A 13,692-nucleotide genomic window follows, 5' to 3' on the forward strand; every position below is an offset into this window, starting at 1 on the left:
GGATGTTCTGAACGGTTTAGGAAAGGAGGAACATTATCCTTTCACAAGGGAATACTTTTTTGCTTATTCCCCTTCTTATAAATTAAAAATTGGAATATTAAATTGACGATGCAATGGATTTCTGACGTAATCTCAGTTTTTAACAACTCCATTTTGGATTTAATTCAATTAAAGTTCCAAGTTTTGGTAAAATTCAAATGTCATGAATCATTATTAAATGTTTTAATACAATTTTTGGCAATAAATGATTGAAATTGTGAGTTTTATGAAGTTTTAACTGAAATATACGTCTCCGCAAGATTTGGCGAGATTTGGCGAGCTAGTGAGTTCATTCGAGTTTTGCTCAACTTGGAAGAAAATATGCTTTTCAGAAGGAGAAATTTATGAAAAATATTCTATTTAAATAGAATGGGAGGAAAACTTCCCCCCCCCTCTAGACAATTGCAGTTTGGCATAAAAATGCATAACAACCTCTAAAAATAATAGTATTTTTACCCCTCTTCACACCTGAGATAAAACTATTACAGAAAAGAAATATTTTTATTCATTAATTTATGTTTGTTGTATGTGAAATTGCCTCTTCAAACAAGAAAATTAATTATTCAATTGATTTTTTGAGTCAATATCTGTACTAAGACCTGAAGTCATATATTGTGTACCTCAGATGTTATCTTGAAAAAGAATCATTCTAAAAACGATTTAATACCTTAAATTAAGATTAACATATGCATACTTTTGGAGCGAAGAGATTACATATGTCACATTTATATATATATATATGTGTGGCATGTGTAAATATTATGTTATATATATGAAATATTATATCCTAAAATATTATATATATATATATATATAAAATTACAGAATCTCATCATCAATTTCTCTAAATTATAAGAATTAAAATTCCATGTAGAGTATATATGTAATAATTTAAAGTGTGTATATATATATATATATGGAATTTTAATTCTACATGGAATTTTAATTCTTATAATTTAGAGAAATTGATGATGAGATTCTGTAATTTTCTTGAGTAAAATCTATTTTAATCCTGAAATATTATGTAAGTGTTTACAGTTTTGTGTGATGAGGTTATAAAAGGTTTTTCAGGAATGTTAGAAATGAAACTTTTTCTTATTGTTTGAATATTATTTCATGACTGAATATGGCATGAGTGTGAATGTGTTACATTACATAACATAATATGATGCATTATAGTTAATTATACATTAATCATGAGTATATAGAGTAATTGTAATGTTCTGGAAAGATATATTTTTGTTTCAATAACCCCTAGTATAAATAAATTTTCGAAATTAAAAGCGACAAAGTGAATGAAGAGAATATTTAAAAATATAAATGAATTAGGCTTTACAACATATACGATTTTCTAGCATTTATTTTTACTCCAACATGTTATGTATAATGTATCAAATTTACAGTAACATAAACATTATATATTTGTTGTATACAATATTTTGTTTCCTGTGTGTGTATAGATATTTAGAAAGCTATTAAAAACTGTGCCAAAAAAATTTATTTCATGAAATTTATACTGTTTATATTCACTTCCTTCAAATATTATATATTCAATTAAAATTTAAAAACCCATGTGTTAAGAAATTATTAAGAATTATCCCTTAATGGAAAATAAAAAAATTCGGTTTTCCAATATTTGTTTATTTTATAGAATTTATTTTTTCAAATCTGATACTCCCTAAATATTTCACATAAAAATGAGTGAAATTCATTGAAAAAATAAAGGAAAGTTTTCATCAACTTGATCGAATTGAGTCAAATTTCGTTACAGCAACATCGTAGCTTCTGCGAAAACGCGCCAAATGTAATAGCGCAGAACCTGTTCTTTCCCCGACAATACTGCTCATCTTTTCTTCACGTTCGACAAGTTTTATGAATAGCGTGCGCGGTCTATTTATATCTTAAGTCTATGGTTGGCACAATGCATTCTGGCAGGAGACGTTCTCCAGGCAGACGCCAGACCCAGCCATCCGAACGGTAGAGGGTGAACCTTGATTCGTCGCTCCAAAGAACCCGTTTCCACTGATCTACGGTCCAATTTCGATGTGCTTTGCACCACATTAATCGAGCAACGCGGTTGGACTTTGTGATCAAAGGCTTATGGGCAGCAGCACGACCATGAAAACCAATCAGATGTGCTTCCTTACGGATGGTATTCATTGAAACAATACTCCCGGATGCCTGTTGAAACTCCTTGCGGATGAGGGCCATCGGTTGGGTGCGGTTCTTCTGAATTTCTCTGGACAGCACCCGTCGGTCTCTATCTCCCAGTTTCGTTGGTCTGCCGACTCGGGGCAAATTCCGACAATCACAGCTCACCTTCCACTTCTTAATCACATAGGCCACTGTCGATTTTGGGTACTTCAGCTCGCTAGATATGTCCCTTAAGGATCGGTCATTTTTGTGATACCCGATAATTATACCTTTCTCGAAATCAGAGAGCTCCGAACTGCGCGGCATCTTGCATGCGACTAATGCCGATGTTGTTTCCTACACGATATATACCGGCGGAGGGCGTGACGTATCTCAGGACCGCAGATATCGTCATTTGCATAGGTGTCCAAATACTTATTGGTAGATAGTGTATTGCAGCACTCTACTATTTTCCCTTTCATTGCACAAGAAATATAAACGTGGAAAACTGACTTCATTCTCATATGCAGGATAAAACCTGAGCCCGTTTCAGCTCAAATAACTCGTAAACCGTTGGTTATAGAAACATATTCTCAATTCGAAAAAGTATTTGAATAACGTATCCACATTTTATGCGTTATTTCTGTTACTAAGGACATGATATATTAAGGGCCATCAATTACTACAGGATATATGTACTGTGAGGTAAAATACTTGACATTTTTTTCATACGGTCTATTTCCTCTAACTTCCAACTGAAAAGTTGTTGCCCAGTCTTTACTAAGCCCAACAAAAGAAATTCTAAGGGTAGTATTAGACGAGATATTCGAGTGTTCAAAAATCAATGAAAATTAATCGCGATGAATATGCTTCATCTGTGCTGTTCATATGCTGTTATTTCTCTCTTTTTTTTTTTTCATTTAAATATATCGGTGAATATTGAGGGCGTTCGAGACACAACAGCAACTTTTTAATTGGAAGTTAGAGGGCAAGAGGATCGTATAAAAAAAAAAATTTTGCATCCCAATACATATATGGTTTCTAGTAAAATAAATGACAAATCTCTAAAATGGGTACATTATTTGCATTCTGTTTCAAATTGAAAGTATATTTCTATGACCAACGGTTCACGAGATATTTGACCTGAAACGCGAACTCATGTTTTCATCCTTTATAAAGAAATTTTATCGATTTGAAAAATCTTTCCATTTAAAACGTTATACTGATTAGATGGATTACGTAATCTTGCATTGCCCAATACGCTCATGAAACAAATGATTGTGTAGACCTATAACTGAGAATATTAACATTTAAAAAAAAAAGACAAATTTTTATTTTGAGAAATAATCAGCCATTGCGAAACCCATCAATTTCAATACCATAGATCACGTGTTTAAACATTATTTTTCTGCTTAATGTAAGTCTCCGCTTATTGTTTCGTAATGGAATGAATACATTCGTCTCACCAAACTATTTTCTTACACACACACAGTATTCTTTTTCAAGAAAATTCAACTCCATCTTTTGAAAGATTGGTGGGGAAAACTTGAAATCGTGTCGAAGCTTTTCGGTTTTTCGAATTCTCAACGATTCGTGGATGGAATATTGATAAATATCTGCCTTCTCGTTATCAATGGTATTTCGTTATTGATTGAATTTCAGTTCACGGGGCGGGAATGTTTTCAAACTGTGAAACTGAGATTTGTTTAGCTCTTCACAAAATGTGTTCTATAATGATTGAATTTCGAACCACCACCTAGTAAATAAATACTTCTTAGAGAATAATAATATTTTTTTTACATTCGTATAGGTCTATCTCTGCGAATAAATATTCTACACTATTTCAGCAGATAAATGGAAAAATGATTTACTTAAAAACTTTCCGCTTGGTTTATGGGTTCAAATAACAGTTTCAGTATAATTTTTTTCGACTTCTGGATTTTTGAACTTTATAGAATAAACAAATTCTTTTCAAAAAATTAGAACACCCCAGAAATTTACGAAAGCAGAACACGAAATGCTCAAATTGGAAAGTCTAAATTAACAAGTACGGTTTTAATTTTCATTTTCTTCCTCTAAGAGGTTTTTCTTGAGCATATCGGTAGCGAAAAATTTTCATGAAGTTGGATGCGTCTTGAAATGCCAAATTACTTTTTCCTATTTGTTTCAAAAATTAGAACACCCCAAAGTTGTCTCCTATGCGAATTGATGCAACATCGACACAGCTTCTCGGATGGGGTCAAAATATTGATGCATGAAATTCATGATCAAGGCCACAGATTGCCATAGTACAATGTATTCGTACAATATCAGCACGTGCTTTCTAGTACTGTGCAAACGAATGCACATGTAATTTTGCGTTTGCAGAAATTTACCGTTTTTTTTACCCGTAATGCGAAGATTGAACCATTCTAGGTTTGCGTACATAACCAGGGAGGCATAAAACACAAATCCGTTCAAGTTTATGTTAATTTGCACGAAAATATTCATAGGATAATCTGTTTTTAGTCAGATGTTCTAATTTTTTTAAACAACTTCTTTTGTGTTCTTATTTACTGAAACAAAGAGGAAAAGTAATTTGGCGTTTCAAAACGCATTCAATCAAATTATGCAAATTTTTTGCTACTGATATGCACAAGAAGGATTTCTTATAAAATGAAAATACAAATTATACAATCATACGGTTAATTTGGGCTTTCCAATTTGAGCATTTCGTGATCTGCTCTCTTAAATTTCCGGTGTGATCTAATTTTTTGAAAAGAACGTATATTTATAAGAAACTAGCTGTTACCCGTGGCTTCGCTCGCGTGGATTTGGTACTCTGAAAATTATTCGGCGATGATTCCCCCAAATAATATTTGAACCCTTCATGATCCCCTTGGGGAATGAATTTTCAAAAATCCCGTCTTAGTTGGTATCTATTTTATAAAATACAATACTGAATAAATTTCATATTTATGGATTCAGCGATTTCGGTTCAGTGATAATTAAGTCCATATAACCTTTGAAACCCCTCAGAAGGTTGAATTTTGAAAAATCACTTCTCAGTGAGTCTCTATATTAAAATACAAAAATACTGACAAAATTTCATATTTATAGTTACGGTTTTATCTCGGAGTGATTTCTCCATATCACCCCCTCCCTTATTGAACCCCGTTATGACACCCTTCAAGGGTCGAATTTTGAAAAAGAAAACCTTTTAGTTAGTCTTTACGTCATGAAATAAAACTACTGACCAAATTTCCTGAATGCTAATTTTCAACCTTCCCCCTCTTTATGTCCCCCTTAGGGGTCGAATTTCGAAAAAACCCTTCTTAGTGAGTCTTTAATAAAATAAAATCATCATGAAACAAAACTTTTTAACAAATTTTATGACTATATATTCAGCGGTTTCGGCTTTGTGTGATTTATCTATATGGGACCTTTGAACCCCCTTTTGACCCCTTTAGGGGTTGGATTTCGAGAAACCTCTTCTTAGTGAGTCTTTACTTCATAAAATAGAACTTTTGACCAAATTTGATATTTATAGCTTCAGTGGTTTCGGCTCGGCGATGATAAATCAGTCAGTCGGCCAGGACATTTTATTTTCTGTAATTCTGTAACTGTATATAGATGGCCAAGATTTTGTTTTTCTAAACAATCTTAGATATCTCTGTATACATGTTAAATCTTTATTCCAGCAAATTCTTTACATAAATGATGAAGTTTAAAAGAAAGTATTTTACGGATTGTGCATGTATTAAAACGGTCATTCAACTAATGGGTTTTACCAATACGAAATGTCGTCGAATGAATCGTGGAAACTACAACCGACTGTCGCCATAATCGTGGCACCTGGCATTGGATTATCCTTTACTGCCACGCAATTTTCAATAAGAATTCTACTACGGCCTATGACTAGAACTTTCGTCGCCTGTCGGAGATCCGCGTCTCATTTTCCCCCCAGTTACGTCACTCGTTTAATGGGATGTGTATAAAAAATTCTGTTTTGCGAACGATTCAATTATTCATCGACCATGGCTAACGTGTATAAAAGACAAAAGTATGGCAAACACATTTTAAGGAAAGTGTGAAAAGAATTTCAAACTTAAGAAAACAATTTTGCTAATACTTTACATTACAAGAAAACTTTTAAACATGCAAATTTTCTGTATTTAATGTTCAATGACATTTTCGAAGCATTTAACGATTATATTGTAGTATTATTCCAAAAAATGATTTAAAATTTACCCATTACAATTTTTCCGTTCCGCTTCGAGCCTTCCTTTATTTTACGCAAAATAGTTAGAGAGTTTTTGCTCATAAGTACAGTAAAACCTCGTTACAACGATACTCGATATAATGATGAATCTCTCTACAACCATATTTTCTAGAGTCTTGTTTGGAAATGTATATATATATACAGTATATACCCCTTATGTTAAATACCCACCTCCCTGCTTTTTCTCGATATATTTTTTGATCCACAGAGTACCGTTATATTGAGGTTCCACTGCATACAATAAAATCACCAGTTAAATCATATTTAGTATTTCTTCTTTAAAATGTAAAGGTTATTACCGTATTAGGTTATTACCGTATTTACCGGAAAATCCACCTCAGCACTCGTGTTTCCAAAAACATGATTTTTAATGCTTTCTGTGCTCACGTTAGATTTTGTTTCAAAAAGCACAATGTGAAAGAAATGGACTATCATGATTATCAATAATTAATTGCATTTTAACTATTCGCCGCTGTGACGGACTCGCGATGCGAGGATCCGGGTTCGAACCCCACAGTGGTGGTCGGCTCAAGTTGGTTTTCTGTGGTTCCCAACTTCAAGGCGCAAATGCGAGCCGAACTCCCCGTTAAAAAGTCTCGCCACAGAGAGCAACAGTCCTACAACGATAAATCATAACACTTCACTCATAGTTAGAAAAACTGGTGGCAGATGGCAGCACTACACATAACAAGCATTACAGAGAAACAAAATACTTCTTCAGGTTTCACTACACGTACACGCACATTCTCACATGTACCGATTCGTTGGGGGTTCCGCGGGGGGAGGGGGTGTGGGCGGGGTGCATGTGTGGTGGAAAGTTTTCCAGCTTAGTACGACTTATTTTCGTAGTCCCAACTCTTACTAATACTCATCGAGATATTCTACCTACGTTTTCTCCATGATGGTTTTTGAAAAGGCATTTTTAACGGGATCCACTGTATACTAAATTCGTACTTGACACCACACAAACTATGAGGTAATGCACAAACCTTTGACCGAGCATTATACTTTCTTTATATGTATTTTTTTCTTCGTCTATTACTGTTTCTCGATAAAACGTCACAAGTTAGAAGGAGAAAATATATTACCCCAAAACGGAAAAATACTTGTTTTTTTTTTTCGCTTTAAACGTGAACTGGAAATAATGGGGAATTCTTCGTTTTGAAGAAAACAGCACGTTACACCAAGTAGAAAGAAGACAGCAATGAAGAGGAGGGGAAAAAATAGTAAAGTTACGTGTGTAATACATCACTAGTTATTTACGATATATTTTGACACTGCTGTCGAAGAATTGAAACACGAGGAAATTATGTTTGTCGTTGAGTTCATTCAACGCAACTTTTTGAAGCTATTTTATTTTATTTTTTACGTTCTTTTTATTTCTTCCGAGGAAAGAAAATTTTTGATATAGACAAGAGGAAGTAGGTAGGTACTTTCTCAAGTTGCCTGATAATTCAATTTCATCGAATTCATCATGCTGAAACCCACGTTTGTAATAAGATAGTATATTATACTGTATTATTATCGATTTAGAAAAATTCATCTCTCTATACCGCTAACATTCACGTACATTCATAAAATCATCACATTCCCAGTACGTATATGATCGCCTTACTTATGTGTGGGTAGGACTCTGTTTAAAAACCATATGATATGGATCTCGAATCCGATTGTACTGGTGAATATTGCTACAAATGCAACGTAGAAAATATACGTAGATCACAATAAAAACAAATTTATAAATTTTAACCCAACTTATTACGGCAACCCATTTAAGTAAAGATTTAAAACCCTCTCTGGAAAGGTTTCATGGGCCTATAATAATTAATTAGAAAGGATGAATTTTATAAGATATAGAGACTACATACATAAAAACTTAATTATAAATGTATAAGTAACAAAACACATTGCTTTGAAGCAAAATGAATGTGATTTTCATCAAAAAATTAAATAAAGTATAATTTTCCACTCCTCCGTTTTTTCAAATTATTCATAAAATTTATTTTCTCATAAATCCCAGTGCAGGCCTTTCGGCAAAATACTGTATCTGGAGAGTTTTTACATATGTACGGCATATCAGCTTTGCCATATATCTAACATATGTCCTGGTTAGTCATGTGTCAGCGTGTAGTCGTTAGCTATAAAGCAATTAATTCTAGACTGTGAGACTTTTTGATGGGCACTTCTATTAAGAGACCCGTTTACAAGCACCAGGTAGTTCAGTAGTTAAGTCGTCAAGTGCTCAAAAAACTGTCCCAACGTAGGTAATCAAGTGGTCAATGCTCATTGTGGATAATACGAGACAGCGCCCACTGGCACATGCGCATAGCGCCTATTTAACCGAAAAAATAATACTGGATCTATCTATCTAATTGTCTACTTGACAACTTAACTAAACGGCCCTTTACGTATACATTTGCCTACATTTTAAAAATACTTGACGACTTGACTGCTAAATTACTCCACGCGTGTAAACGGGCCTTCAGTGCAGCGCCATCTATCTTCCCTAAGGAAAATTGTTCTTGCAGATCTTTCTTTTTCTACAGAACCGGTTTCCGATTAGATAAGGTTTTTCCATTCCAGCTGAAATTATACTATTTCAAAACTTTAGAACGCTAGATCGAACGTTCAAAAAAATATTTTCATGTCTAAGCTGGAGATAAGAGCCAAGAATTAAACATAGCCGAAAGTTAGCCGGTCATTTAAGTTAGGTATTAAATTAATTAAATTAGTAAAATATATATAAGTAAATCAAGTTATTAAATTGAAATGAAAATTAAGTAAAATATGACTGGTGTAACTTGTTCTTTGATGAATCCAACCAGAATTTATGTACTAAAGTATCAATCGACTGTTTGAATATTCGAATCACTAAAGCATTCAATTTCCGACCAAATATGGGAAAAGCAAAAATATTAAGCGTCCCGCCTCTGAGGGCATACGCTGGCCAAATATAGGAAAGGGTGAGGTAGCATTAACTGAGTTTAGTCGCGCTGTTGATACACATCATACTGAAAAACACTTTTACCGCAACAAATTTACAAACGCACTAAGCTAATAACATTTACGTAAGCTATTTGGATTATTAATATTGCATATGTATATACTTCGATTTTCTTCTTGGTTTTTAATTTTCTTATCATCCATCTATAGGAAATTTTTATAAAGTACCACAATTTTTCCACAAGTTATTGATCAAATAATATTGTTTCTTTTAAGTAAGTTAATTATGAATGACTCTTGTGAATGGCATTCAAAAACTTGATTGCTTTTTACGTCAAAATCAATCATACAATTATTACCAATTTCAATTACCACAGCGTAACTTGAGTAATGGTCCTCTTGATGACATTAACATAAGATCGTTTTTGTTCCGATTCAGGCTCATTGTACTAGCCGTAATATTGGGTAGCGTAGATTTCGGGCAAGACTCTGCTTGTGTCAGCGATCTTTATGAACATGTGCTCGGCTACATGGTAATACTGTCAGGATGCGTGGTGGTTGAAGCTTTCATTTCATGGGTCAGCATGAGAGGAACCATTCTAGTCACAGCTCCACGAACATCCATGCAGTATCTTCTCTATGTACGGCTCGGTGAGTAACATTTGAACTCTACCCTTTGAAGAGGATTGGACACACACACAGTTCACTTCATTTTTAATTTTTGGTTCTATTCATAATTGTTTTAATTGCAATAAAAATACATGAAGTACGAATGAAAAATGTTCATCTCTTCATTAGTTATTGCTATAAATCGGTGGTGTCCAACCGTGGGCTACATGATGCTGTCCAGATCAGATATTAATGCAGCTCAATAAGCACTTTGAAACTTACATAAATAAATATTGTTCTGATATATTCATATTGTTTCTAGTAGACTTCAAAGTATATTTCGCCGCCGAAAAGAAAAGGAAAAAAAACATTCATTTTTTTTCCCACACGCGAAAGTAAATTTTGCTTCAAAATACTCGCATCTGCTATCATTCGCATTTCGAGTGCGGCCCAAGACAGTTTCCCTCTCAATATGCACCAAAAAGGTTGGACACCTTTGTCATAAATAAATAACTCAGTAGAAAAAGCTATTAGTATTATTGTGAAAATGTAACCTGATTTATACATACTGTACCAAAAAAACTTCATGGTGTGTGAATTTTTTCGCTTATCTGATTCCACAGCGCTCTTACTGAATGGTTTATTTTATACAGGTATCTTAGTGGTTGAAGTTGCATGGCTTATTGTTGGTATTGTCTGGGTAGGGCGGCATTATAGTTCTTGCCCGATGGGTCTGGCCAAAAGAGCTGTACTAGGTATGAACTACTTATATAATTTGATTAAATGTTTGAAAGACTATATATCTCTAACTTTCGTATGAATGTCACTCTCAAATAATAATCATTTATAGGTATCATCATATGTAACTGGGGTGTACTCATCAGCGTATTGGTAACTACCTGGTGCACTTTTGATACTGCTGGACGTTCTTGGGTCAAAATGAAACGTTACCAAAGAAGCTTACGCGAAGGCAGGGTCAAATTTCGGTATAGAAGATCTGGAAGTAGCAACAGAAACTGGAGACACAGGTACACGAATTTACACATATTTTATTCCGTTTTCAAAAGTTCCTTGATTTCAGCAATCAAACATTCCAATTTTCAATTTGATTTTTTTTCTACTTACTCTAACGGCACGACAATAAAAAAAACATTTTTATTTTCATCACTAAACTCGTATCTTCTTTTATAGATTACAAACAAAATTTAGAAACAATTCCAGATAAATTTAGTATTTAGTAAATATTCCAAGATCAATTTTACAACCACACTTAATCAAACAATAAATGAAAGTGAATTCAAGAAATTCTGATCCTATATGGGATGTTGAGAGCGAGGAATTTTCATTATATAAAATGGAACATGGTGTAGTACTTGCATGTACTACGAGGGGGGGGGGGGGAATTTTGAATTTGACTCTTGTCTACAACAGCGAGTAACTCCCGCTATAAGGAGTTTTTCAATATTTTCTTTCTTCTTTGTTTCTGCTACTGATGAAGGAGCTTCATATACACTCATGTCCATAAATTGAGGATAATGCCAGCTCAAGCAAATAAAGGTTCAGAAAAAAACAAACGTTACTTATTCATAAAGCCCATTTATTAAACAAAAGATAAAGAACAAAAACGATGGTGTATGTATGATACCATTCATAAAAACTACGATTTTTGCTCCCTAGAGCAGTTGTAAAAAATATCTCCTTTACAAAAACTTACTATTACATGGTTGGTATGATGGTTAATACATTGTATGTCTCCCATGCGATGAAATACAGTCCGTACAGCGCCTAGGCATGCTGAGTATCAAATTATCGATCTGATCTTGGGGAAGATCACTCCACTCAGCAAGCAATGCTCTCCGAAGTTCCGGTACACATGTAGGAGGTGGTTGACGGGCTGCAACTCATCGGCCAAGCATGTCCCACACATGCTCTATCGGATTCAAGTCAGGTGAGAATACTGGCCATTCCATACGGGTTATATCCTCAGATTCAAGGCATTCGTTTACGATGTTTGCTCGGTGAGGACGGGCGTTGTCATCCATAAACACAAATTCTGCGCCCATGGCACCCCTAAACAAACGTACATGTTGTTCAAGAATGATGTCCCGATAAATTTGGGCTTTCATGGTTCCGGTTTGAACATGCAGATCTGTTCTGGAACCCAGTATAGCTTCACCCCAAACGAGCAATGCTGCACCACCGTAACGGTGTCGTTCAATGTGGTGGTAACGGGTACCTGGCGTTCTCCATTTGAAAGCCCGACGTGAATCAGACTGCAAGCTAAACCTGGACTCGTCGGAAAACATCACACAAGCCCACTGTGACGATGTCCACATTGCATGTTCTCTACTCCAGGCTAATCGCTGCCGACAGTGAGTTGCCGTGAGCGGAACACATCTGACAGGCCTGCGAGCATATAGGCCAATATCTCCCAAACGTCTGTACACGGTTTGCCTTGAAACTGTGGTACCCGTGGCTGCAGATAGCTGACGAAACAGGTTGGACGCTGTGCTCCGTCTGCTTCTTTTGGCAGTTACTGCCAAATACCGGTCTTCATTCGGCGTTGTAACTCGGGGGCGACCTGTACTGTAACGTCTACTGACATTTCCGTTATCTTGAAATCGTTGCCAAAGCCTAGAGACGACACTTTGGGCAATTCCAAGTTCCTCGGATACTTCCATCTGAGTACGCCCACATTCCAGGCGGCCGATAATTCTACCACGTAAAAAATCATCCACATGCGTCCTCTGTGTCATAACTATTCGCTTATGGCACTGAGCGCCTTACAGAACTCTTGTGAACTATTTCACTTCTTTGCCACCATTCCTTATATACCCCCATCTTACACTATCGGCATCATCTGTTGGCTTCCTGAAATTTGCATATCATTCTTGCAGATGTGTGTGATAATTCTACAGGTGAAATTTTTACTTTAGATTTCGATTTCCGTGTGATTCTGAATTATCCTTAATTTATGGACATGAGTGTAGTTCCGAAATTCGTATAGCCGTTTTCGTTTTGGAATTTTGGGTAAATCTAACGTTGATTATTCAATTGTATTATCAACCCAAAAGGTAATTCATTTCTATGGTAGACCAATTCGCTATCATGAAATTTGGAAAAATAATGGGGAAGGGGGAAGCAGACTCTTCTTTTTTTTTATAGCCTGTAGAGAAATTTTTGATGCCTTTATAGGGATGTCTTAAAGTTTTGAAATTGAAGAGAAATTAACACTGAATAAATCAAATATCCCTAAGAATAGCTGTTGCTGTTGAGAGAAGTTTATCTTGTCTTTTCAAAAATTTCTATTTTGCCTTTAGATTCCTAACCCTTTCATAAATTATGAATTGTTTATTTGTAAAACTCCATTGTCAATTATTTTATGAAATACCATCTGGAAATAAATGTTGATTTTCAATAAATACTATACGAATTTTTTTTCCCGTTTACCTCCAGTCAATATAATGACTGATTCAGTTTCAGAAGAAATTTGTTTTATCATTTCAATAGCATTATTCGGGAATTTTTCTTTTAGGTTTTGAGACATTTTTAGGGCATTTTTTCGAATTTGTGGGTCATTTTTTATGGTTGTTTTTTAGAATTTTTAGGTCAACGACATCCGGGCCTTGGTCATGATATTTATTTGAATTAGGAGAACTATAGTTGCTATCTCATATATAAATGTGAAAGTATGTATGTATGTTCTT

At 34.7% G+C, this 13,692-nt stretch overlaps 1 protein-coding gene across 1 annotated transcript in view; it reads left to right on the forward strand.

Annotated features, from left to right (window-relative positions):
• inaE (inactivation no afterpotential E) overlaps window positions 1–13,692 on the forward strand; it is a 91,204-nt gene that overhangs the window by 39,890 nt on the left and 37,622 nt on the right. Inside the window, exons 2-4 of the mRNA XM_089233723.1 lie at window positions 9,816–10,027; window positions 10,639–10,740; window positions 10,836–11,013. Coding sequence (XP_089089849.1) covers window positions 9,816–10,027; window positions 10,639–10,740; window positions 10,836–11,013 — 492 coding nt within the window. The remainder of the gene's footprint in view (window positions 1–9,815; window positions 10,028–10,638; window positions 10,741–10,835; window positions 11,014–13,692) is intronic.

The sequence above is a fragment of the Pholcus phalangioides genome, unplaced genomic scaffold (genome assembly GCF_987345545.1).
Source record: "Pholcus phalangioides strain wild (caught in Gottingen) unplaced genomic scaffold, Ppha-v1.0 ptg000007l_1, whole genome shotgun sequence".
Taxonomy (NCBI): domain Eukaryota; kingdom Metazoa; phylum Arthropoda; class Arachnida; order Araneae; family Pholcidae; genus Pholcus; species Pholcus phalangioides.